Genomic DNA, 26,388 nt, shown 5'->3' on the forward strand with positions numbered 1-26,388 from the left:
GGCTTCTTTTTATCTAGCAGAGATGATTGAACTGTATAAAAGATTATTTTTGTTTTCTTTATGTTTATTTTCTTTTCTTTAATTCTAGGTGAACTCTCTTGGTGAAACTGCCCAGCGTCTGATCCAGTCACATCCAGAATCTGCTGAAGATCTCCAAGAAAAATGCACTGAGTTGAATCAGGCTTGGAATAGTCTGGGAAAACGTGCTGACCAGCGCAAAGAGAAGCTTGGAGATTCTCATGACCTGCAGCGTTTCCTCAGTGATTTCAGGTGAAGAGTCTATCTCCCTCCTCCCCAGTTTGTCTGTCTGCTGTATTACCGCTGAAGTATATATGGCTCAATGTTCCACAGGAATATTTCTGGGGAGGGTTTGAAAAAGGACTGTTTTTCCTGTTCTGGCTTATTTTAGTGGAGGAAGGGAAAAATTATTTATTAATCTGTGTTTGCAGGGACCTTATGTCTTGGATCAATGGAATCCGGGGACTGGTCTCCTCAGATGAGCTTGCAAAGGATGTGACTGGAGCTGAAGCTTTATTGGAAAGGCACCAGGTATGTGAAAGATTGTGAGTGTATATCATAAGCATCAACAGATGTTTGTTTTTCTTACACTCTCCACTTACAGTTCCAAAAATAAATCAATTACAACTCTGTCCTCTATTTATTTGTTAACACATTTCTGTACCATGCAGGAACACCGCACTGAAATAGATGCAAGAGCTGGCACTTTCCAGGCATTTGAACAGTTTGGACAACAACTTCTGGCACGTGGTCACTATGCCAGTCCAGAGATCAAGGAGAAACTGGATATTCTAGAACAAGAACGGACAGACCTGGAGAAGGCCTGGGTCCAGCGCAGAATGATGCTAGACCAGTGTCTAGAACTACAGGTACTCTGCTGCATTTCTAAAAAGAAAAATAAGTCCTCTTTTCATAAAAGTTTATTCATTCATGGTGACGAGTAGTGCTCGTGGACTGTCTTTCTTATGCTCTGGAGTTTTTTTCTCTGTGTAGCTGTTTCATCGGGACTGTGAACAAGCTGAAAATTGGATGGCTGCCCGAGAGGCTTTCCTAAATACAGAAGATAAAGGAGACTCCTTAGACAGCGTGGAGGCACTCATCAAGAAACACGAAGATTTTGATAAGGCAATCAATGTCCAGGTGAGGAGGGTAGCTGAAGTGAGGGCGGAATAGATTAGCTTTTTTAGGCAGGTTATTAACAAAAGAAATTACTACTGTGTATTGTTTCTAAATGTTGGTTCGAAGTATTGAGCTGTTTGGGATCTGCACCAACAGTTCAGAAGTGGCTAATGCAGACAGGGAGGTATTTCACTGTCCACCAACATGGTATGGGAAATGTGGCAGGTGTTTGTGTAAATCTCTTACTGCCTTGAAAATTGTTTATTTTTACAGGAGAAAAAAGTATATTTTCAATTTCTTGTAGAAAAAAAAAAAACTTCCAACTTTTACTGAGATCATTCTGCCAAGTCCAAAAGATACCTTTTTTCCTAAATGCCATAGGTGAGAGTTGTTCTGAAGTCGAACTTTCCAGTCTTGTGGAAGATAGTCTTCCTTTAGAGAAGAGAAACAAGAAGAAAAACAAACAAAAGACCCCACCACCACCAAAGGCTCTTTTTCCATTCCAGACCCTGGTCATCACTTGACTTAGTTTGAAGTACCACAGTTGTCCTAATTTATGGCTTCTCTTTTGAATAGGAAGAGAAAATTGCCGTCTTGCAGTCTTTTGCTGACCAGCTGATCTCTGCTGATCATTATGCGAAAGGAGTCATTGCTAACAGACGCAATGAGGTTCTGGACAGGTCAGTACACTGAAAGCCTTGTGAGATTGCATGCAGATACTGTCTGTGAAAAAGAATGGTATTTGGCAACATTTTGCAACTGTAAAATGTGCTGCTTTGTGCCGTCCTGGTTTTTCATTCCACACATGTATTTAATTGCATACAGGTGGCTTCGTCTGAAAGCTCAAATGATTGAGAAGAGATCTAAGCTAGGAGAATCTCAGACTCTCCAGCAGTTCAGTCGTGATGTCGATGAAATAGAAGCTTGGATCAGTGAAAAGCTCCAAACTGCAAGTGATGAGTCATATAAGGATCCCACAAATATCCAGGTGAATACGTTTCTCAGCTTAGAAATCAAAATGAAATATTTACCTTCACAAAGCATACTCTGTTTTGAAAGAACGCGTTCAGAGGAGTACTTGTTCAGTTAGAGAGAGAATAACACACCATGTTGGACATGGTCTTCCTTTAACAAGGAGAAAATAGAAATTGCATTATGCATGAAAGGAGACCCAAAATAGAACTCACTTGGTAATTATTGATGCGTATAATTAATAAGATATGTGGTATCTGCAGCAGCACGCTTTCTGAAGATACTCCTGAGTAGCTGTTCTGTTTTTCTCCTGGTATCTAGATAATAAAATAATGAAACTAAGTTCCTGGGTCTCATCTCCATATGAGATCTCATATTCTAAAATATAAGTCTTACTCAATTTTCAGTATTAGAGAATAATTAATTAGAATTACCTCCTGTGTTTAAATAGTGGCTTATGAAGTAGTATGAATGCACTGAACTACTTCTTCTCTCAATCTGTTTTATAGCTTTCCAAACTGCTGGTAAGTAGTTTGGACTAGCCCTGGTATGTGAATTTGTTTTCTTTGTATAGCTTATGTGTGAGCACAAGGTCTGGTTGCAGTCTGTTGCTCCATCCATCAGTTCATGCAATCTCTTTGTTTTCTATTAGTTATTGACCTTCATGCAGGTACAGCTATTGATCTTCATGTTATGGATGTGGCTTTTCTGTTAATGCCTATTCAGCATCATTTATGTATTTGTTTTGCAGGTGTTCTGCATGATCTGTTTCATTTGTAATGCATAAGTGGTATAGGGTTGGTTTGGGTTTTGGTTTTTTTTTTTAGGTTTGGTTGGTTTTTTTTGTGTGTGTGGATGGGTAGGAGTTAGCTCATAGAAAAATGGGTTTCTATCCTTTTTTGGAAATTTGGCTATGAGGTATGTCAACCTCCTTTCTGAATTTAGAGTGGTGGTGATATAACCCATGACATGTGATGTCAGCTCTGTTAGCTTGAGCTTTTAGAATCAAATGCTGAAGATGGAGATACCAATAAAGCTGGTAGACCTAGATGTCTTACAAGAGTAGTAGAAGAGAATAACATAGAAGGAACCCTTGGGAAAAGGATACGTGCCACGTAGAAAGCTGACAGGACTTGTTAGAATCCAAAGAGTGGAGTAAAATGAGGTTACATGAAAGAAGACAACCAAGAGGGGGAAGGTAACTAGAGCAAGGAAGGAGACAAACATTGTGTTTGTTGCTTTAGGCTGTAGTACATTCATTTTTTTTTCTTAGTTGAAAAAATAAGAATTTTATATTAAAAGAGAAAGGCTTGTCTTGGATTTGTTGTCATGGTAATTATATGGAGATAAGCAATTGGCAGCTTTTAAATTGAGTTTTATGTGTTGGCAAATACTGCTTTGAAGGATATGCTTTTATAATCTCAGCATTCAGGATTAGTAGTTTCCAAAATAAAGCAGTTCATGCAGAATTTCTCATGGCAGCGCTATAGTATTTTCCATCTTTTATTTCAAATCTAACATTTCCTTTCATTCCATTCTCTCAGGGCATTGCATACCCATGTCCAATGTTACTAGCATTTCCAGTTAATACCTGTAAATTCTGTCTTGTCATTTTTGTGCTATTCTTATCTTCCTGGTGGGTGGATGGATCGTGTAGATATGAGAGATCTGCATACTTCCTCCTACACCTAGGCTCCTGTTGTTCTCATGGCGTTCTCAACTCAGAGAATTTTTTTAATAAATCGTTCAAAGTTATTTTATAGAGTTTTTGATATTAATTCAGGATTATAATATATAATGTCAAGTATGACTGAGTAATATCAGAACTGTGCAAAAAGCAGATAGGTTTTAGCAGTGGTTTCTTTTAGCTACCTATAGATTACAAAGGGAAATAGAAATTTGTGAAGCTTCTGTAGGAATAGAAAGCTACTGTGCTTATGCTTAGAGTATGTGTACTTTTCGGAGGTGATAGCATTGTACACGAGAAAGCATTATTTGAGTAACCTCTAAGGTTAATGCAAGGAATGTTACATGGGCATCTGTAAAATGCCGAAGACGTTGCCTGAGTTGTATATATCAACTCATTGACAGTTTTGCTAGGTCAAAGCTTGATAGCTACCCAGACTCATGAGAGTTACTATCTGAGTGAATAGTCAGTATGCTTACTGAGAGAGAGAGAACTTCTTTAGATCAGACTATACACAAACCTCTCTATGTAGACAACTCTTGCGCTCTCCCCTCAGCCCATGAGAACAATTTAGGAGCCCGTTGTCCAGTTTCTAATAGTTTCGTTTTTGTCATGTTTAGAGCAAACACCAGAAGCACCAAGCCTTTGAAGCTGAGCTCCATGCCAATGCAGATCGGATCCGCGGCGTCATCGATATGGGGAACTCGCTGATTGAAAGAGGAGCGTGTGCTGGCAGCGAGGATGCTGTGAAGGTAGATAAAACAAGTCTTAGAAGATTTATTTAGTTTTGGGTTTGGAATGTTTGGACAATGGGGAGGGAAATACCCCTTAAAAAAATCTTGTTTTATAGCAGTTTTTCTATTTCAGCTATGCAGTAGGAATCAGGGTAGTCATTTTGCTTTGTTCTTAAGAGTGAGAAAAGTTTTCTGATCCTATGATCAGGATGTAAACGTTGAACTGAATTATAGCTAGGAAACATGAAATAGTTACTGTACAGTTTGTGTACCTGGAATCAGCAGCCAAACTTGTACCTTATTGTGGTGTTGTATTTATCAGAACTTGTGTTTTTCATTTGTAGCATTTGTCTTCTCCGTTTTATAACAGGCACGGCTAGCTGCCCTGGCTGACCAATGGCAGTTCCTGGTACAGAAGTCAGCAGAGAAGAGTCAGAAACTGAAAGAAGCTAATAAACAGCAGAATTTCAATACTGGAATCAAGGACTTTGATTTCTGGCTTTCAGAGGTAATTGATTGGGATTATTTACTTGCAAGACTTGTTTTTTTCTAGTTTTTTATTCCCTTTGCTGATTTTCATTTTCCTAGAGCACTGTATACCTTTGAGCAAGTCTAGATTTATTTAGTAAAAACCGTTATTACAAGATTCTGAAAAGATTAAAAATCTTGTGGATGTTTTTTATATTATTTATAAACAATAAAGTGAGAATAAGCCTATTTGCATAGAATCTCCTAAGAATTAAGCAGGTGATGAGGCAAAGGTTTATCCACACTGTAGAAAGTTAAGGAGATAATTAATTTGCATAATTTTAAAGACATTATAATTACAAGGGGTTTGTGAAAATACAACGCACAACTCATTCTTCATCCTCTTTTTTTTTTTTTTTTTCCCACCCCCAGGTGGAGGCTTTGTTGGCATCTGAAGACTACGGGAAGGACTTGGCATCAGTTAACAACCTTCTGAAGAAGCACCAGTTACTGGAAGCTGATATATCTGCTCATGAGGTATCGCTTTCACTTTTTGTTTTGGAACATAACTCATAGTAATCAGCAAATTGTGCAGATACCACTTCGATACATGCTGCAGTCATATACTTGTCGAAACATGTTTTCTTAAAAACTCTGGCTCTGCAGAGCAGTCAGATTTCTGTGGTTTTGTTGGTATAGAAATAATGAGATAAGGTTATTCACACACCTTTTCACCCATGTTTCCAGGATCGTCTGAAGGACCTGAACAGTCAGGCTGACAGTTTGATGACCAGCAGTGCTTTTGATACATCCCAAGTGAAGGATAAACGTGAGACTATTAATGGACGCTTTCAGAGGATCAAGAGTATGGCAGCTGCCCGCCGTGCAAAGCTGAATGAGTCCCACCGTTTGCATCAGTTTTTCCGTGATATGGACGATGAGGAGTCCTGGATCAAGTGTGTATTTTGGACGTTCTAGGCTCTGGCATGAGGGCACGTGCTTACTGCCAGCTTGCTAACAGCATTCATAGTCTGTAGCATGGTTTTATAACTTGCCTTTTCCACAAGTATGTGTCTCTACAAGAAGACACATACTTGCCTCCCAGTCAAGGAACACTGTATTCAAAACAGCTTCAACACCGATTTGGGTGTGGCTTCTTATCTACAGTTTTCTTTGGTCAAACCCCAAGAAGGAAAGCTCTGTACTAGAAAAAGTAACGCTAATTAGCCCTAGACCAGATAACTGAAATTTGATTCTTTTTGGAAAAGCACCTAGAAGAAATTTAAACCTCACTTTTTCAGTCTGAAGTACTTTTTTTGTTCCAGCCAGATGTAGTAATTAATGAAATGTTGTTTCCATATTGGTGTTACTATTCTTAGAGGAGGGGAAGAAGTGAGCTTGATAGAAATCATTCGGTTTAGAGCACTTTTTTGTTATGCTTGTAAAAAAAACAAAACAATAATAATTGGACGACAGCGGGTAAACTTTACAAAAAGTAATTATCTTCTTAGAAAGAAAACAGTACAGAGAAACTCTGTCCTTCATAGAGAAATGATAGACCCTCTCCCTTTCCTTTGTTTTCCCTACACGTTCCCCTTGATGTGCTGCCAGGAGCCAGCTGCTGTTTGCTGATAACTTGTACGCAATTTCTTGCATCCAAGATATTTATGCTATGAAGAGCATTTCCTTATTTGCAATGATTTTTTTCTTTTGTGAGACTTGACCTATGTAAGTAATTTTAAAATTTTGTATTTCTTGCTTCTCTCTTGAACCTAGAGAGAAGAAATTGTTAGTTAGCTCAGAGGACTACGGCAGAGACCTAACTGGTGTGCAGAACCTGAGGAAAAAACACAAGCGCTTAGAAGCAGAATTAGCTGCCCATGAGCCTGCTATCCAGGTAAATGCCTCTCCTTGACAGATTTCCTATAAGGAATGGCTTTCTTGTTTGCAGCAAGTATGAAAGGCAGTAATTGGTTTGTAGGAATCCAAATAGAATGCATAATAGAAGAGCAAGTGATGTTCTATTGATCGGGTGTTTCTCTGCTTTGCAGGGTGTTCTAGACACTGGGAAGAAGCTTTCGGATGATAACACAATTGGAAAGGAGGAGATACAGCAGAGGCTGGCCCAGTTTGTGGATCACTGGAAAGAGTTAAAGCAGTTGGCAGCTGCTCGGTGTGTGAGATGTTTTTGTAACATGCAACTTAAAACAGTTACATGGGCTTGTAAGGACCAGATTTTAATGAAGTTCAGGTGTTTAGGTATGGGTCATTAGTAATAATCATGTCATAGCATACGTCACTGATGATGGGCTCTTTGAGACTATTGAAAAGGGTTTTAGTGATAATGTTTCTCAACAGAAATGTGAGGTTTGTTTTGTTTTGTTTCTTAAGGTGTGCTGTGGTTAGCCTTTCTTGCACTTGCCTAAATACCATAGGCTTGAAATTAATTGGCCTTAGTCCACTACCAGGATGTTTTTCTGAATGGAAGCTATTGGGAGAAAATGATTCATTGCAGTCCTTTAACGGCTGCAGGCTTTGTGGCCTTGTGAATTTACAGAGTTGCAGATATCACAGTCCGCTGCTGGAGAAGACAAGTATGAATGATTGTATGCTAGGGTTCTGTCTCTGTACATTCCTAGGTTTTCTGCTGCTGTAAGTTGCTCTAGAGCAACACTGCAGCTAATTTTACCTTTCTTTACCCATACAGGGGGCAGCGTCTAGAGGAGTCTCTGGAATACCAACAGTTTGTAGCAAATGTTGAGGAAGAAGAAGCATGGATCAATGAGAAAATGACACTGGTAGCCAGTGAGGATTACGGGGACACACTTGCAGCTATCCAGGTATGGAGAAATTTGTCAGCTCTTTCCTATCTTCATTGCATTATCATTGATGAGAGCTTAATGAACCTTTACTTTAACTGTCTTTCCAAAACAGAGATTTCTTTGTTGGTTCATTTTTAAAGGCCTACGTTGTAATAAAGTAATTAAAAAACACCATGAATTTGTTTTAGAAAAACATTCCAACTATGGTGTTTTCTTTAGAAATGACTTTCTTTCATAAGTAGTGAGAAAATATTTTAAAAAGTGGTTGTGTGTCATATTTGCAGGGCTTGCTGAAAAAGCATGAAGCATTTGAGACTGATTTTACTGTCCACAAAGACAGAGTGAATGATGTTTGTGCTAACGGAGAGGATCTCATTAAAAAGGTGAGAAAATAGACTGGTAAAAAAAAAAAAACTTCAAAGGCTGCCCAGAACATTTTCATGTCAAAATAGACTTACTTTGCTCTTAAGACTGATTTGTCAACTCTTTGAAAAGGGCTCTTACTCATTTTTTGCAGCTGAATAAGCTATTGATGTTAACCTCTTACAGCACTGTTTCTTAGGCAGTGCTGTACATTGAGAACAAAGTCTTTTGATTGAAGTCCTTGCTCTGTTACAAGCTTTCTGGATGCCTTGGAAGACCTTAAGATCATATTTAATTTATTTTTTCCCCTCCTGTCATGTAGAACAATCACCATGTGGAGAACATTACTGCCAAGATGAAGGGCCTCAAAGGAAAGGTGTCAGATCTGGAGAAAGCAGCAGCTCAGAGGAAAGCCAAACTGGATGAGAACTCTGCCTTCCTCCAGTTCAACTGGAAAGCAGATGTAGTGGAATCGTGGATAGGTAGGTTCTGCGTTGGAGCACAGTACATTGTCACAAAGAAACTGAAATGCTCCTTCAGTTCAAAAGGCTTCAAATAGCTTCTCATATGGTGCTGTAATGAGCAGACCTACACCCGAAGCAATCAGCAGTGCCATGCCTGGTAGATGCTTTGGGGGTAATTGTTCTATTGGCCCAGAGGGCCTTCCCCCAGTTTGGAATGGAAGGAACATTTGAGATAGAGATGTTTACATTTTTAATGAATTTGCTTCATTTTCAAGGTGAGAAGGAAAACAGTCTGAAGACAGATGATTATGGACGTGACCTCTCTTCTGTGCAGACATTACTCACCAAGCAGGTTAGTGCTAATGCTGCTTCTACCCTGTAAAGGGATGGAGAGAGGAGGTGAACGCTTCTGCAATAAATGATATTTATATTTCTATTTTTATTTATTCATTCCTATATCTTTCATAGGATACATTGCATATATTTCAATGTAAAATATTTTGTTCTTTTTTAATGTTTCAGGAAACTTTTGATGCTGGACTTCAGGCTTTCCAGCAGGAGGGAATTGCAAACATCACTGCTCTGAAAGACCAGCTGCTAGCAGCCAAACACATCCAATCAAAGGCCATCGAGGCTCGGCATGCTTCCTTGATGAAACGCTGGAACCAGCTACTTGCCAATTCTGCAGCCAGGAAAAAGAAACTCTTGGAGGCTCAGGAGCATTTCAGAAAGGTGAGTAGCCAAACCACGAGGCTACAAAAATGGAATTGTTCTCTTTGGAGGAAAACAAACAAACAAACAACACTTGCAGCTTATGTAGCTTTTCTATTTGGAGACAATATTTATGGAAACTTCCTTAAGAATTTTTTAAGACACTTGCAAGAAATAAGCAATAAAGGCAAACTACCACTTAGGCTTGTTAATTCCAGATCACCTCATATACAGTGTTTGCCTTGCTGCGTAACTGAACTGACCAACTGGATTATTTCCTCTTTTCAAGGTTGAGGATCTGTTCCTGACTTTTGCAAAGAAGGCATCTGCCTTCAACAGCTGGTTTGAGAATGCTGAAGAGGACCTGACGGATCCTGTGCGCTGTAACTCGCTGGAAGAAATCAAAGCACTGCGAGAAGCTCATGATGCTTTCCGTTCTTCGCTCAGTTCTGCCCAAGCTGACTTCAACCAGCTGGCAGAGCTTGACCGCCAGATCAAGAGCTTCCGTGTAGCCTCCAACCCCTACACTTGGTTTACTATGGAGGCTCTTGAAGAAACTTGGAGGAATCTGCAGAAAATTATCAAGGCAAGTCTTGATCTCTTCATAGCTTGTGACCTTTAAAGTCCTCCCTGGAAGTTGTCCCCAAAGATAAACAGTACAAGAGTTTGTCACTATACTACAAGTGAAAATATCTCAAAGTTTGGGAGCAAAGAAAAATATCCACTAGCTAATTTTTCAGTTGTTTTCAATGGTCTTCCACCTGCAGTCTTTAAAAAGACTCATATCCCTCACTTCTTAACTGTAGAGTAGGTAAGTTTAACATCCATGCTATATGGTAAAGTAACTGCTGCTTCAGTTCTGTTTCTCAGGACTTCGATAGGAGTGTTCTGTGTTGTGATCTTAAGCAATTTTGGTTAGATATCCAGGACACTCTTTGAGCCCTCAGTCTTGTTTTTACCTCCAGAATTGCACCGGTATGCAGTGCTGGTTTTGCTCTGATGCACAATGAAGCCAGTCACGTATTCCCCTTTTGAAATAATTTTTGTTCCTTTCTCAGGAACGTGAATTGGAGTTGCAGAAGGAACAGCGAAGGCAGGAAGAGAATGACAAGTTGCGCCAGGAGTTTGCTCAGCATGCTAATGCCTTCCATCAGTGGATTCAGGAGACCAGGTATAGTTTGTCTTCCCGGGAGCAACCCTTAGAGAATTCCACAGCTAATAATTGTATCCATCCAATATCTCCTTGGCCAGTCTAAGTTGTAATGCCTCCTGCTGAAAAACAGCTGATGGTCTCTTGTTCATTTCCTGCAGTTAGGATCTGAGGAAGGCCCCATTTGCCACAGGGGAGAGGAAAGCCCTGAAACGCCAGACTATAAAAATGTTTCTGCTTCTGTATTCGTTTTTCTGTAGTGATTCCAGTTATCCAGGACTTGTCTGTCCTCCAGTTACTCCTGAACTAGTCTGCCCTGCAACTGGCAGGGGCAAGGAACAAACAGCTAGAAGCGGGCTGTATGAAGTGCTCATGGCCTTTCTGTTAATGCCTTTTTGTGTTCACTAGTATATTAGAAATCTCATTAGAACTTCAGTAGAGAAAGCAACTGTGGAAAAAAACTGAAGACTACGTTGTAAACACCTTTTTGGGGTGCTGTCTAATAATATCCGTGCCTGGGGAAGAGGGAGTACAGATTTAACAGATGCTTTAGAAATTAAAAAAGAAATCTCAAGGTCGAGAATTGCAGTGAACTGAAGAGCGTGTTTCTAGAAAACTGAGGTAACCGTGCTCAGAGTGCTGTTAGCCAGTTCTGACACACAGGGGTTGTGGTTCAGAAGAGGTGAGTTTTGTTTTCGTGTAATCCTGTGATTCTCTGTCTCTGTGTGTTTACAAATAGTTCTGTATGTGTCTTCATGAAATACCGAAATTTAAATATGATTTTTAACTTTTTGATGTTTGCTTCCCACCCAAATCGCTGTCCCTCTCTTACTGTCTTGTCTCTGTCCTGCTGCCTGATGTCTGGATCTTCACATTCTACAGGACTTACCTGCTAGATGGGTTAGTATTGAATTTTATATCTTTACAAATTTGGTGACGTGTTCTGCTCTATCTGTGTGTGTTCTTCTGTCGTGATATTGCTTGTGAGAGCTGCACTGAAACCCCTTTTATTTGAAAAGAGCAATCTGGAGCTGAGGTGCACAGACACAGGAAACATGATTCTGGAGTGGACTAAGTACAAACCAACAGAAACATAATTATTTCCTAGTCAAAAGCAGAGGAAGTTATTAATGGGAAGCCACTGGCATACCGTGGAAGTCCTAACTTTTGCTCTTCCTTTCTCTGAGAGCTTGCACAAGAAAAGGCTCTTAATTTGATGAGATATGGGAGAACATAGAATAAGCACGTTCATATGCTTTTGGAAAACAGCTGACAAAGCTAGTTTTCCAGCATTCAGAGATTGGTTTAATGGAATAGACCTTTCCATTATAATTGTTCTCAGAACAATTAAAGCTCCAAAGTATTGACCATTTGTTTTGAAAGGAGGAAGAAAGGTTCCTATGAAGAGGCTATGCTGAAGTTACCTATCTTAAAACTCTGTAGTATGCAAAAACGAGCTGCCTATTTTTAATCTGCTGCTGAACCATACTCAGAATAGGTGCTTACCCCACAGAGATCATATTCTTGATAGAAGAAACAAAACCTTCCAACACGAACCCACAAACGTTGCCTGGCTTTGCAGGCAGTTGGATGCCTGCAGTTTTATGTCCACTTGTGTCCACGGGAATAATTCCTGCTGAGGATGCATGGTGGTGGTTTGTCAAGTAGTGGAAAGGAAACAATAAAATTTTTAAATGTCTTCAGACTGCCAAAACCTCTGAGAGCATGTCTGTCCACTTACATTTCTTCAGTATTAAAAATCTGCAACGTGATAGAAGCTTTTTAACAAGGCATAATGTGAAATGTTAACAAATACTGTACGGGCCTGGCACAGAAGCCTGGGCGTCTGCCCTGTGTAATGTGCTAGAGAGGAGGCAGGGACCTTTCTCATGAAGATAGAAGGCTTTTCATAATAAAAGGGTGGAATTCTTCGCAGATAACTGTGCTTCTTATGTGCTCTGTAATGACCACAGTGTCTTGTGTTCTGCTGTTCCTGCCAGATAAAAATAATTTGCCCCATTTTTGTTGTACAGTTTAATGGAACCAAGCAGATTTTCCTGGAACGGATGCTGAATTCTCTGCTCCTTTGTGAAGCAGTGTTGTAAATTAGTTCTGGTATCCAAGAACGAGCTAACAGAAAGGGCCATTTACTAAAAGACGTGGGGTCAGAGTTCGAGATCACCATGCCAAGCTCTTTTGTTGAACAAATTACCAGAAGGCTGCTGATACGCAAGGCAGAGTTTGTCCTTAATTCTGCGTGAATAGATTAAAAATGCAGACTTAGCTCAAAGAGGCATTGGCTGCACTGAGAATGCCTTGGCGAGAGGGAAAGCTGAGCTTCAGAGAAGTTTCAAGGTAGCAGCTGCCCTGCGTGCACCTGGCTTTTCAGTGCTCCCTAGCGGCTTCTGCGTGCCCGGTGCTGCCTGGAGGAGGCTTCCTGCAGTGAGGGAGAAAGATGAGTTTAGAAAGAAAAATGCCTTTACAGAATCAGTAGGTGAATTAACTGCAAAACTTCAGTTCTTTTTTAGTGACCCTCCCTTTTGTGCGATTTACCCAAAAATAACCGAGTTGTGTGTGTGCGACCCGCGTTTGAATTATTTCACTAAGCAATGGCTTACGTTTGCTGCAAGGTGGTGCTAGCTTGGAGTGTGGCTCCACTGCAGTGGCCGTGTTTGGGTGTGTTCTTTCCTCTGTTCTTTCTTCTTCCTTTTTGGAATTTACTTGGTTTCTTTTCTTTGACTAGCATAGCATATCGTCGTGTCATTCGTGTCTATCAGTATGAAGTTGGGGATGATCTATCTGGAAGGTTTTTTCCTCTTTATTTTCTTACCTCACTTTGGTTTTCAAATGCACTCTTTAATTCCAAGGCTCGCTTTCCTTCCAACTAACTTTCACAGCTTAGAGATGCTTGGAGGTTTGTTTCCCTGTTGACTCTTTCCTTTCCACGGTTGGTTCCCTGCTTCTTGCTCAGGGCTCTGGGCGCGCGCTTCATCTCCTTAGGCACGCATTGAATCTGAGCCTTTACCCTGTGGTGAGAGACACCCGGGTGTTTGGTGCATTTTCATTGCTGCAGAGTGATTCAGCACTTGAAATCCCCTCCTCAAGAAGCTCGAAAGCACGTAGGATAGATCTCGGTGGGAACCTGGTTATAGGGACAGGATCTTAGACATGGCAGAGCCAAAAGCACGGCGCCCAGCCTGGCTGTCCAAGCACAGGTCATTCAGTAAGAGCTCTCGCTGTACCCGCTGGAAGGGCAGAGGTTCCTGAACACTGCTGCTTAAAGGTTATGTAGGATTCGGGGGGAAAGAAGCAACATCCCGAGACTTTCCGTAGCTAGTCCACATGAAGCAGATCTTGGAGCCCATCACCACAGCGTGTGCTAGAGCAGGGGGCTGCTGCGCTCAGCGTGGAACTGGGCTGAGAGGAGTGGCCCTGCCTCAGTTTCCCTGGGTGCAGGATGGGAGAGGTGGGCAGGAAAGGCAACTTTCCATCAACCACTGCTGCCTAGGGGAGACCTATCGTTTTCTGCAGTGATTATGCTGTATTAAGACTACTTTTAAACCAAGCCAATAGTTTTCAAGGTCTTTTCCCCCATTTTCTCCCCACGTAACACACCTCTGTAGAGCTCCTGTATCTTGCTGGCTAATACAGCCTGTCCCCGGTGAATCACCTGTAGTTCGTGTGTGTGTGTGCTGGGCACGGTGGAGTGGGGTGGGACTGCACCGAGTTTCTAATTTCATTAGGTCCAGTAAAGTGGGTGCTTTGGATCTGGCATGAAGTGTGGCTGCTGATCGTGTTGCCTTTTAAATGGGGCTAGAAATTAACTATATAAAGAAATAAGAATCAAACAAGATGTACATGTGTCTGTCTGAAAGAGGATGAGTCAGAATAAACAAAACACAAAACCGGTGTTTAAATATTTACAGGAGAATAATACTGCTGTAAGGATTTTTAATTTTAAGGAAGGACTGTTAATTTCAAGCCCCACCTGCCATTTTTTACGGGAGAAGTGCGCGCTCTCACTGTGATTCTGTGTTTAGGTCTTGTATGGTGGAGGAGTCGGGAACACTGGAATCGCAGCTGGAAGCTACTAAAGTAAGCGATGCTCACCGATTTCTAAAACACCTCTCCTGAGTGGTAACTTGGGAGCACCGGGTGGGAATGAAAATGTGTGCCATTATATAGTAAAATCTTATTGATTTTATACATTTTGAATACTGAAGAAACCTTTGGGATTACCTATTTACATATCTGATGTCTGCTTACATCCCAAGCCATTAAACAGCACTCTGGTAAAGGTTTCCTTTTTGATCTTTTTTTCTAAATGGCTGGGGTAGGGCAAAGAGGATACAATATTTTGAGCATGTTTTCTAATAAGAGTTTATTCTTTCTGTCTCAAGAGCTGGCTTGCAAGCCCTGTTGGTTTCCAACAACATGCACAAAGAGGTTATTCTGAATACTATTTACAAATCCCAGTATATGTGTGCGTGTGTGTGTATATATGTATATATATATTGTACCAGCAGACAGAATATAAACCTTCCTCCCCTGCCAGCCCATGTTCTACGCATGTTCATTTTAAGGTGTTTTTTTTTTTTTTCACTCTTTGATTTCCTCCTCCTACTCCCTCCTTGCAGCGCAAGCACCAGGAGATCCGAGCTATGAGGAGCCAGCTGAAGAAGATTGAGGACCTTGGAGCTGCCATGGAAGAGGCACTTATCTTGGACAACAAGTACACGGAGCACAGCACCGTGGGGCTGGCGCAGCAGTGGGACCAGCTTGACCAGCTGGGGATGAGAATGCAGCACAACCTGGAACAGCAGATCCAAGCTCGGTACTCCCTACCCCGCGTGCAGCGTGAAGTGTGCCTAGCCTGGGTGGGGGATAAACGAGGAGACACATCTGTGTGTCTGGAAATGAGCCTTGCGTGACAGTGCTGAGCCTCTGCTGTGTTCTGACTCGTGTGTGGCAGCCTAGAGAGCTGCTTGTCAATCTCCACCGCCTCCCGGCTCTTTCAGCGGGATGAAGTTAGCAGTCTTTGAAATGGTTCCTGTTGGCCGTTAGCAATGATGTCTTGCAGGAGCTGATTTATTCTGTTGGGCTGTGACGATGTAATGTTTTGTCTGCTCACGTGTCCTCAGCTTTTGATGCAGCTGACTGGTTTGGGACCCCAGCAGAGCTCTGCAGCTCAGGAACTGTTCACAAGCTTTGCTTCTTCCTTTGCAGAAACACGACTGGAGTCACTGAGGAGGCCTTGAAGGAGTTCAGCATGATGTTCAAGTGAGTGGCAGGAAACGCATGCCAGAGGAATGCTTGTGAGATATTTCTGGCATGTGGATGGCCCCTGTTCACAGGATTCTCTGACTGCTCTGTTTGCAGCTCCCTTATTGTCTGCCCAGTTTTGTGCCGAGCTGCTCTCGTCTCTGCCAGATGGCAGAGATCCAGATACACCCGCTGCTGGCCGGGAGCAGCCACACGAGGCTTTCCTGGGCACGCTCACTTGTGGGCACGGCGGTGTAGGAACCAGGAGTGCCAGTGAATTCCAGATGGGAATATAGTCATTTTTCGATGCTTTTTAAGCAAAGTGAAGAATTTGTGCTTTCATTTTTATGTATGTTAGATAGGAAATGTGTATTGATTCAACCTCATTTGTCCAGAAAGGTGGGCTGGTTATCATGTTCTAGTTTTCAGCCCAGCGTGTAGCTGTCAATCACTTACTCGACAATTTGACACTTAAGAACGTGAGCTTTGGTTTTGTGTTTTTAGGCACTTTGACAAGGACAAATCTGGACGACTTAATCACCAGGAGTTTAAGTCTTGCTTGCGCTCCCTTGGCTACGACCTGCCTATGGTTGAGGAAGGAGAGCCAGACCCCGAATTTGAGTCTATTCTTGACACTGTCGATCCCAACAGGTACGTGGATTGGACCTTCTGTGTTTCTTCTGCAGGCTATGGTATCAGTATCTTCTGTGGGGTTTAGCTGCAAAGTCTCTTACAGGCCGAGAGCTTTGCTTTCATTTATTGTGGAGATGCTATGGTTGTTTTCACGGTAATTCATGTAAGAGTATTCATGAAGGTAAGACTGACATTTGTGAAGAAGACATTCAGCTTAAAAAATGATCTGGTATTGATGTAGCCTCCTGTGTTAACTTTTGCTGCTCCCAGGAAGTTAAAGCCCCTCTCTCGGGAGGGCATGCAACTGCAGTCTTCTGGATAGTAACGGATGGCAGCGTTCACGCACTGTTTTGTTTCACTGGCAGGGATGGACACGTCTCGCTGCAGGAGTATATGGCATTTATGATCAGCAGGGAGACAGAAAATGTGAAATCCAGCGAGGAGATCGAGAGTGCTTTCCGTGCCCTCAGCTCGGAAGGGAAGCCCTACGTGACCAAGGAGGAGCTGTACCAGGTACGTACCAGTTGTGGCCCCCTAGGAACAGATGGGGGCTTTTTGTTCATAGATGGTTAACAAAGAGCAGCTAATGGGAAGTTCATGTCACTGTAGCTGAATCAGTTCTGAACCTGCAATGGTATCCCCTGCAAAATGCAGAACAACCACCCTACCCCTCTGCTTCCTTGGCTCTCCAGAGGAAGAAGAAAAGCTTTAACTGCCCAAGAACTACTTGGGTTCAGTAAAACCAGGAGCTCCCCAAAGGCCTGGGAAGAGAGTGCATTCACGGGGTGCTTTCCTCTAATCACTTGGGAGACTAGGGGGAGATGTTTCTCCCGACAGTGATTCAAAGGAGAAACTTAAGCATCTATTCTGAGTGTGAGATCTCTTCCTCTCACTGCCCTGCTGAGATGGGAAGTTTTTCCTGTCTGAATCCCGCCAGCTGGCAGAGAAATAAAGCAGTTGCTCTTCTTCCTCCTATCAGTTACCTGTTCTGCCTTCTCTTTGGGGGGAAGACTCAGGTCAGACCTTCCAACCTTTAACCAAGCAGTGTGCACAGAAACGGAACGTTTCCATGCTGGGTGTAGTTGTGGAGCTTCTTGGAGTTCTGCTCCAGGCTGCGTGCCCTCGGGAAGGGGGAGGGCCGCGTGTCTGGGCCCAGCGGCAGCCTCAGAGCCCGTCTCCACCTCAGCGCTGTCTTTGTCTTTCAGAACCTGACCCGGGAACAAGCCGATTACTGCATTTCTCACATGAAGCCCTACATGGATGGCAAAGGCAGAGAACTTCCTTCTGCCTACGACTACATAGAATTTACACGTTCACTCTTTGTGAATTGATACAGAACACTAGTACCAAACGCTACAAGGAACATGCTCACGTTTGCTGACTGTAGCTCTGCATGTGTCTCTCTCTTTGTGCTCTACAATAATCAGTGTCTCTTTATGATGTAACCTTAAACTGCTTAGCTTAAAACTCTTAGGGAAAACAAACATTGCAGTGTGCTTCAATAAAAGTTACTGGTCGAACCACACCATCTCGTGTTTAATGGTGAAATGCAAATTTAACTGATGTGGATGAAACTCCAGCTGTGACCATAGTTACATGGTTTGCAGGCCAACGCTGTGGAACAGGTGAATGGGAGCCTTTTGTGGAGTCAGAGTAGTCACAAGCTCCCCGCAGCTGGTTCCGCTGCTGTTTCAGTGTTTCAGTCTGTGGCCTCGCTTGCCAGCTGCTCCAGATGAGTCACCTCCCTGGGTCCCTGCTCGGTAAAGTCAGAACTCAGCTGCCAGACTCTGACTGTACCGGTAGCATCCCCTGCTGCCAAGAGCTGAGTTTGCTTGATGTTAAATTCCAAGCAGTACACGGGGCATTCAGCCGCAGCCTGCTTTATGGAAACAGCAGGCTTCTGGGAGCTCTTCGCAAAATCAAACAGGTGCACATCTCCTGTAAAACAGAAACACTTCTTACTGCTGCATGGTAGCAGACTTTGTACTTAACAGCAGAATATTATCTGCTTAGTCTGGTACACTTACAGATGTTCTTTTTAACCTGTTCCCCCTTCCCGCTGATGGTGTCTACGCTGTGACAAATAGCTGCCATCACTGCAAGCCAGTGTGTATTTACTCTGCTGTCAGAGACCTGAAAGCAGCTGGCTAAACTCTTGTGAAATCTCCATTCCTTAACTCAAAAATATTGGGGCAATTTTCTAAGGAAAAAGTTCCTGTTTAGTTGTTGTTTACTCTTAGCTCTAAAAATAAATGTCAAAACAAGGAGACCAGAGATCAGTTTTAGCTATGTTCCATCCCTGGGAGCTGCTGTAGCAACCTGGTATGAGCAAAAGCAAAAAAAAGAACTGTTCCTGAAGTCATCTTGCTAGAGTTAGAAATGACTCCATTGTACTAATTGCACAGTACAAACAATGGTCGTTGCTCTCTGCTTGTGGGATATGCTGATCAGTACAACTGACTCATATCAATTAATACCCAGCACAAAATCTAAATTTTCTGTCTGAGACTAGACACCCAGAGTTACTTGCCTTCCCCAGAAGCAGCTGCGAAGACCAGCGGCCGAACTGGAGACCAGCGTACGCAGAAGAGGTACTTCTTGGATAACTGAAGAGAAAGGAGGGGCTGTGTCTGCAGCATGGAGTTCAGGTGAACTTGTCTGTCAGTCCCGCAGCTCAGGAAGAGATTCCTGGGTGGGCGGAGCCAGAAACAACTTGGTAGGCTTTATTGCTAAAGGTACGGAACAAAATTCCCTCGCGGGGTGTGACCTTGGCCACTATTCCTATTTTGCCACTACCTGGCTGTTTCCTCAGGCAGCGCTTTCCAAGCTGTGCTCTGGGATGTGGGCTGTAGAAGCACAGCTTTGTTAGCGCTCGCAATTAAGTTTAATGAGGGCTCATGTTGTCCACTGAGTGTGGTGGGTCGCGGGCCAGAGATGCCTGAGAACTGCTGATATAGAGCCCGGCATTGTCAGCGGCGTGTTTGTCTCCTGCAAAGTAACCGCAGACCTGGGCCAGCAGCGCGTTTCCTGGAAAGATGGCTCGGGGCCTCTCCCAGGGTGGGTAAACAGCAGGCAGGGATGTGAGCGTCTCAGTGAAATTCAGGCAGCTACAAGTAAGCCACGTAACGGGCAGAGCACTTCAGCCCTGATGAAGTAAATTACTTGGTTGAGATGCGGCCCTCGACTTCAAATTGCTCTTTAGTATTATGGGATGATCTAAGGAAGGTGCTAATGCTCTACACTGGCCTGAGTGCAAATGCTGTTTTGTGTTACTCCTGTTCTGACCTCATGCAGCGTACCCCCGAGTGCACAGCTTCACCAGAGCCAATGCACACTGGTCGTCCTGCAAGGGGAAGTTACTTTCTCAAGTTCCCAGTGCCAGGTGCCCCTTGTTTGTAACGCGTACACGTGCAAAACCTCAGTGTTAGCTGAAAAGGCACATTTAGAGCCAGGCAGTAACCTGTACCAAGGTGCAGCGCCAGTGTTTGATTACAGCACTTGCCTGTGGAAGGGGGAGCAGCTCACGGAGTACACTGGCCCGGCGTGGGGGGAGAAGGCGAGCTCTGCTGGCGCCCTGAGTGGGACCGAGGAACCTGTCTGGCGGAGAGCCGGCGTCTCTGCTGCCATGGAGCACTTCAGTGAGTAGCCGCCTTCCACGCCAACAATGAACACGCGGGGATCAAAGTGTGAAAAGGAGAGCGAGGTCACACCCACAGCCGCCTCTCCCCACGTGAGCTAGGGGAAAAAAGCAAACCTGTGGTGAGTGCTGGGGGCTGTGACGCTGCGCAGGTGCAGGCAGAGCAGCGTGAACCAGCCTGTCAGGGACCAACTGAGATGTTCTCTGCTCAGCCTTCAACCTTTGCAGCACCCACCCACAATGGGATTTGTGTGAATTATTATTACAAGCAAGGTCTCTTCTCCATCCCAGCAACTTTAGACCATGGCAAAACCTCAGCTGTTGCCAGTCCTCCAAGGAATGACTTTCAGTACGGGAAGGGAGATGGGACCAAGGGTTAGTGTGTTCAAAGGGGGAGCCTTTTCCTGTCCCTTCGCGTGTGAAAGGCGCGGTCTGCCATCCGGGCTCTAGAGCTGAAGTGCTTTTGTCAGACCAGGCCTTGCTGAACCACTGAACTCACCTTCTTCAGCTGAGCGCTACGAGGGATCTGCTGAGCCACCAGCGCAAACCCTTCAGCCAAGGCTAGCCGCCCTTCGCGCTCCTCCCTCCACACCAGTACCTTTCCGTCCGTCGACACGCTCAGCAGCCGGACGTGGTTGCTGTGCTTGGCATCAGGTAACCAGTCCACCTGTTCCAAACGTTAGGAGCTCATCAGGTGGGGACTGACAGAACCAAGCCCACCCTCAGCAGCCTGCAGTCCCCTGTCCTGCGAGACAACCTGGCAGCAGAGCTGGGTGGCACTCGGTCACCTCGGTACCAGACCCGCTTCCCCGGGAGCTGGCACACAGCTGCTAGGAGAGAGATGAGCTTAGGTGTTCAGGGCTCAATTCTGGTTTCCATGTTTCTCCTGTCATTATTTTTGAGATCTAGTAGTTAGAGCACTTCCACTCAGCTATAAATACAAGCATTTTCCCAACTTTCAGCTGAGAAAATGCACAGACTGCTGTGAGTCACGGTACCCCAGAAAGACAGAAAAGAAGAACCACTAGGAAGCCAGACTGCATGACAAATTGTGACTCTGTGCAACTTTAAGCTTCCAGCTAAGGAGCAGTGATACTTTACTACTTTCCTCTTGGCTTTGTACCAATGAACAGGTAAAGCATGGGAACAGGCCTACTCTTCAATTATCCTGAACAACAAGAAGTTATTTTTACTCAGACCGTGTCTGATACAACAACTGCCATTTCAGTTGTTAGAGCAGCGGAAAAAAAGTTAACCAAAACAGAAGAACATAGTGGCCTGAGAGCTTCAGGTGAAGTACCGATACGATGAACAAAAAATGAAGGCATAAAATAGAGCAGTGCCAACTCTCTCCTCCCCAAGCCACGTCTACTGTGGGTGTTCTCTCTCACCTGATAGATGGGATCAGTGTGAGTGTCATCAGTCAGCCCTGTCCTCCAGATCAAAGGGTCGTCTCTTCTGCTGGTATCCCACACCACTGTCTCCCCGCTGAAGAGGCCACCTGAGAGGAAAAAGATCCCAATAAACACGTGAGATCTAATAGTGCACAACACGAGCAATGCCGTGGGCAGTTTGCTCTGTTGCTAGAACAGAACTGGGGGAACTTCTCTCACTGCCAGCATGACCGGTGTCCTGGGAACTGCAGCCCTCAGCCTGAAGTGTGCCAGATGCAGCCATGAAGCTCTGGTGGAAACAGGCCCAACAACTTCAAAGGCAGCCATAGAGGGCACAGTCAGCTCTGGTGGAAGAGAATGCATCTCTACCAAAGTAAGTACACGCCTCCTACTCGCAGCTAGGGCTGAATTTGCCTCTCTCTCTCTGATATAAAGGCAGATGTCACTGAAAAATGCGGTAAGTTCCAACTCCCAGTTCAGAAGCCAAAGTGCATTTGTCAGCGTTGGTTCCTCCGGGTGCGGAGCTGCAATACTGTTGCTGTTACCAGGAATCTTAGGCTGAGGTGAGAAAGAGGAAAAAACTGATCCAAGCTGAAAAACCGAGGGTGTATTTCACGTAAGATCGAACCTACCAGCTATCAGTGAAGGCTGGGAGGGATGGAAAGCCAGGCACAGGACAGAACTGGGAACATCCACCACTAGGTCAGGGCGCTGCGGATCCAGCCCTCTTCTGTCCAGATTCCAAGTACAAACGTAGGATTTTTCTGTGCTCCAGTCCCCATCATTCAACCTAAAGAAGAGAAAGCTACATCTTACTTGTCTGATACGAGGCGAATCCTAGTCCAAGCAGAGCTCTGATATGTCCTGATCATTTATACACTTGTTGCTTTGCGGGTAGAAGGAAAACTGAGCTCAAGGTGATGCAATGTCTCTGTAGGCTCGTATACACACGGTGCATTTCAGTGCACTGACTGAACAAAGTGCCTGCCAGGAAATCTCACATTGATTCACTGTGCCAAGATCTACTAGCCGTTCAAATAGTGGGAACAACTAAAGAGCACGTACAGAAAGTTCCTATGAATACTTGGGAATGAAAATCCAGAGAGCCCAAATTGCTGCTGATATGCAGGCAGGCTGATTTGCAAGCCACTCTTCCTCTAAACAAGCACTCAAAGACCCAGGGTCTGAGAACGCACCGTGAGGAACTATCTTACCTGGCGGAGTGACAGGGGCTAAAAGACTTACTGAGTCCTGCTTGGCCTGAGCTAGGCAGCATGATTTGAAGTCCGGGTGCCTCCATGGGAACAGAGATCCTTCTTCACAACCCCCAAATGGTGGTGAGTACCCTGCACAAATCACGTCACGCACCCCAGCTCTACAGATTTCTCTTCAGTCTCATGCCCATAATAATTCTTGGCCACAACTGGCTCTCACGCATTACTTCTCTGGGCTACTAAAAGACACCTGCCACCCTGCTTTCTTTGTTATCTCTATCTGGTTCATTCACTGCACGCTTACCAAAACGTAAGCGAGCAGAACCAACCCCAAATAATGACTGCCACAAGCCATCTGCCCAAAGCAGAAGTCCCAGGACACGTGCATATTTACCACTCCACTTCCCAGCAAATATCACAGCTGTAATGCAATGCATTTTCTGAAGGTAAAGGGTTCTGCCAGGAAGGTACTTCGAGGTGGCACATCTGAGAAGCTGTTCAGACACACAAGGGTAACGGTAAAGAGCTCCCTGGGGAGCTGACAGGGGCCTTCATACAGTACCTGTGCCCTGTTGTTAGCACGTTGACCAGCGCGACGTTACATCTTGCTACACAGCGCTGATACAGAGGACAGAGATCTACAGAACAGTGAGCGGCCAGGACAGGAAGTAATTGTTCTGAACCCGGCTTCTGCTTTTACTTGATCTTATTTCTGTTATTGGAAGAGATAATGAGTAAATAAAAGGAGCAATTTTTCTCATACAGTGTGTAGTTGAGCTTGAAACTCCTTATAAAAGACTGTTGTAGATGCTAGAAGTTCAAAGATTCAGAAAGACTGTGTAAGTTCATGGCAGGGAGTTCTACTGAAGGTAACCACAGACCTAGAAACCACATTCTAATCTGGAAATAGCTGTAGACTGGGAGAGCAGAAGGGGCAAGCAGCACACAGGTTTGCCCTGTTCTACTTTTCCCGATCCATTCACTCGTGGATACGCTTTTTGCCAAGGCTTTTAGTCTAAGGAAACAACAGTAGAAAGAAAACTGAGTAAGGGCAACGGTAAGGCACAGAAAAAAGACACTGTTACAGACGTTCACTAGATTAGATGAACATTTTGTCCAACCCTCGTTTCAGAGATTCTTAGATGTTTGTTAGCACATGCTCATGGCACCAGGCGCACACGTGAACGGGTGGCAGGTTCATCTGGGGTGCTAAGAGACCACATTAAAACAAGATGATCTTCAGCAAACACAAGGACGTACTTCAAACCTCACTCGCCTACATTTGCAAGTGTGTTTGCATTTCTCTTCCAAACGGAATCTATCTAGAAACAGATCAGTACAAGCATACATATCCATTTTATATGGAAAAAAGTAGAAGAAATAAATGCCATAATTTAAGACTGCCCTGAGATGTGTTTTCTTTGAATGAAGGGTGGTTTTTTTAACATGAACAAGGTATGTTTATATCTATTTGATTACTGCAGAGGAAGAGAACATATATAAATCTCAGGTCAGCCCGAAATGTCACAGTGACCTCAGTTAAGCTCTCGAATCCAGTCAGATACTCACCGGCCATACGAGCATGCAAGAACGGATCCAGTTGCATTCCACGAGACGCTGGTAACCTGCAGGTGTTGATCCTGAGCCTCGGGGTATGACAATGTATGCAAACACAGCACCTGGAAGAGATCAAATTCAAGCACTGAAGCAATAATCTCTGAACAGAGAGAAATGAGATCTGTGCATGCCCCTGGATATGGTCATATGGCTACAGTGTAGGCTTCCTGTCTATCAACGTAGCATACAATTATATGTGAAAAAGAAGGGAAAAAAAGCACGTGACCCTACCAAATTAACTATCCCTTCATAATTACCTCCCTTAGAGTGCACACTTCAGGGTCCGCATGACGAGTCAGGAGGGATGCACCATTAGAATTTATGAGAGCCCCCCTGTATGATTCCAGCCCTCACTAAGCTTCACCAGAAATGATTTGGAAATGACTGTACCAACGTGTACTGACGGATACAAATTGCTCCCACTCCTCAACACAGTACACTAAACAAATATAATCTAAATAGGAAGAGCTGCCAAATCACTGATTTCAACTGCTCTTAGATAACCAGTCTGGCACACTCTGAAGGGGCTACTGGGAGCTGAAGATAAGCCCACACCAACTGCAGGCTTCCTTCTCATAAAGCTTCTGCAACAGTCACTAACAGGGATAGTTCTACCAAGCAAGGGCAAGTGAAAAGCAAGGGAGAAAGCTGCAGGAAAAAACAATGTATTTTTTAGTTATTAGAATCTGGCAAGAATAATCACAGCAGTAAGAAACAAAATGAGTCAGAGCCACTGCAACCAGCTCTCCTTGGGTAATGACAAGACTCTGCATGCCGTCAACTTACTGTTTCGTTCTGATCTGTCCAGTTCACTTCAAAGCCATCAAAGGCACGGCTTGTCCAGTTTTTATTCAGCTCTTTGATAACAACATCCTCCACTCTCTGAAGGAACAGTAGAAGGCTAGTGTAATCTACTTGGACTTCTTGCTGGAAGGCTTGGGCAACATCTATACTTTGATCTGTTTGTACACTGGCATCCTGACTGGTCTGCGACTGTACCGCAGCTTCTGCTGTTGAAATTTTCCCAGTCTGGCAGCTTTTCTAGGAAGAGAAGACAGACACTATAAATCAAACAGAGAGAGAGCGCCACACAAAGCATTCAGAGCATCTTCCTTTTTCTAGCACTGCACAGAGACTTTCAGGCACGCTCGCACATCTCAGGTTCACGGTTAAAAGCAGGGTGCCCTTGTAATTCTCCGGGTACTGGTGACACGTTTGTCACCTTCACACGACCTGACACAAGGCAGAGATGCCTGGGCGCTGCTTCACTCCAGGCAGCGAGCTCTGCAGCACGGAGCGCAGAGGATGAGCGAAACCAAACCGGGAGCGAGCCTCCACGGGCCGCAGCAGAAACTGAGCACGATGCCACGCGCAGAATTACTGGCTCTCGGGCTGGCTTTGGGGCAGCCGCCCGCGTGTTTCTTGGCCAATTCGCACAAAGGGCCTGACAATAAAAAGCTGCCAAGGGGCAGAGGCAGCGAACTGGAGCGAGCTCGGGCCCGGCAGCCTCAGGGAGCTCCCCGGTCTCGGTGCCGGGCCTTGACGGCCGGGCGAGGAGAGGAGAGGAGAGGAGAGGGGAGAGCAGGGAGGGGAGGCGCCGGGGCCCCGCGGCTCCCTCAGCGCGCCCGGCCGGCAGGGAAGGAGCGGGCCGCCGCTGCCCCGTCAGCACCGGGGCCGCCCGCCTGTGGCCACGCCGGCGGCTCTCGGCCTCCAGCGGCGCGGAGCGGGGCCGGGGAGGCCCCGGGGCCCGGCGGGTGCCTCTCACCGCCTCGCAGCGCAGGCTCCGGCCGCTTCTCCACAGCGACGGCACCGCGGCGCCGGGCGCCGACCCGTCCGCCAACATGGCGGCCCCCACAGCCGTTGCCATGGAGACGAGAGAGGCGCTGCGGGATGACGTCACGGCGGGCGGGAAGCGAGGCCGGCAGCGCCATGTTGGGGAAGGGCGCCGAGGGCTCGTGGCGGAGAGGGGAGCGGGTTGGCTGTTTGCGGGCGCCTCGGCTGGCTTCTTGGGGAAAGCCGCGGGTGTGCTGGGGACGGGCCCGCCGTGGTGTTTGGGCAGGGATTTCTCATTCCGTGCGGCCGTTTCCACGTTGGGCGCCGGCGGGCGCCCCTGGAGACACGAG

At 44.8% G+C, this 26,388-nt stretch overlaps 2 protein-coding genes across 12 annotated transcripts in view; one reads left to right on the forward strand and one right to left on the reverse strand.

Moving 5' to 3' along the window:
* Positions 1 to 17,928, forward strand: part of SPTAN1 (spectrin alpha, non-erythrocytic 1) — a 51,065-nt gene extending 33,137 nt beyond the window's left edge. For 4 of the 11 annotated variants that reach the window (XM_083807899.1, XM_083807905.1, XM_083807908.1 and 1 more), the window contains 27 exons: positions 89 to 270; positions 450 to 549; positions 690 to 887; positions 1,012 to 1,158; positions 1,714 to 1,817; positions 1,963 to 2,125; positions 2,619 to 2,633; positions 4,417 to 4,548; positions 4,901 to 5,038; positions 5,431 to 5,535; positions 5,746 to 5,954; positions 6,775 to 6,895; positions 7,050 to 7,171; positions 7,706 to 7,838; positions 8,105 to 8,203; positions 8,506 to 8,665; positions 8,923 to 8,999; positions 9,170 to 9,379; positions 9,648 to 9,944; positions 10,417 to 10,529; positions 11,391 to 11,408; positions 14,549 to 14,603; positions 15,146 to 15,342; positions 15,735 to 15,788; positions 16,275 to 16,421; positions 16,769 to 16,916; positions 17,609 to 17,928. In XM_083807899.1, coding sequence (XP_083664025.1) covers positions 89 to 270; positions 450 to 549; positions 690 to 887; positions 1,012 to 1,158; positions 1,714 to 1,817; positions 1,963 to 2,125; positions 2,619 to 2,633; positions 4,417 to 4,548; positions 4,901 to 5,038; positions 5,431 to 5,535; positions 5,746 to 5,954; positions 6,775 to 6,895; positions 7,050 to 7,171; positions 7,706 to 7,838; positions 8,105 to 8,203; positions 8,506 to 8,665; positions 8,923 to 8,999; positions 9,170 to 9,379; positions 9,648 to 9,944; positions 10,417 to 10,529; positions 11,391 to 11,408; positions 14,549 to 14,603; positions 15,146 to 15,342; positions 15,735 to 15,788; positions 16,275 to 16,421; positions 16,769 to 16,916; positions 17,609 to 17,734 — 3,570 coding nt within the window. In that variant the 3' untranslated portion in view covers positions 17,735 to 17,928. Of the gene's footprint in view, positions 1 to 88; positions 271 to 449; positions 550 to 689; positions 888 to 1,011; positions 1,159 to 1,713; positions 1,818 to 1,962; positions 2,126 to 2,618; positions 2,634 to 4,416; positions 4,549 to 4,900; positions 5,039 to 5,430; positions 5,536 to 5,745; positions 5,955 to 6,774; positions 6,896 to 7,049; positions 7,172 to 7,705; positions 7,839 to 8,104; positions 8,204 to 8,505; positions 8,666 to 8,922; positions 9,000 to 9,169; positions 9,380 to 9,647; positions 9,945 to 10,416; positions 10,539 to 11,390; positions 11,409 to 13,251; positions 14,529 to 14,548; positions 14,604 to 15,145; positions 15,343 to 15,734; positions 15,789 to 16,274; positions 16,422 to 16,768; positions 16,917 to 17,608 lie in introns of those variants that run through there. The other 7 variants (XM_083807902.1, XM_083807906.1, XM_083807900.1 and 4 more) reach the window with 4 other exon arrangements.
* On the reverse strand, positions 17,919 to 26,179 carry DYNC2I2 (dynein 2 intermediate chain 2). Its single transcript, XM_083807929.1, has 9 exons — positions 26,031 to 26,179; positions 25,052 to 25,306; positions 24,218 to 24,327; positions 22,067 to 22,224; positions 21,432 to 21,541; positions 20,540 to 20,707; positions 19,906 to 20,138; positions 18,934 to 19,091; positions 17,919 to 18,341 (listed from the first exon to the last, which is right to left on the reverse strand). Exons 1-9 carry the CDS (start codon positions 26,130 to 26,132, stop codon positions 18,103 to 18,105), a joined length of 1,533 nt encoding a protein of 510 aa, XP_083664055.1. The 5' UTR covers positions 26,133 to 26,179; the 3' UTR covers positions 17,919 to 18,102.
* Between the last annotated feature and the right edge of the window lie 209 nt (positions 26,180 to 26,388).

This window comes from Anser anser (assembly GCF_964211835.1).
Source record: "Anser anser genome assembly, chromosome: 21".
NCBI classification, from domain to species: domain Eukaryota; kingdom Metazoa; phylum Chordata; class Aves; order Anseriformes; family Anatidae; genus Anser; species Anser anser.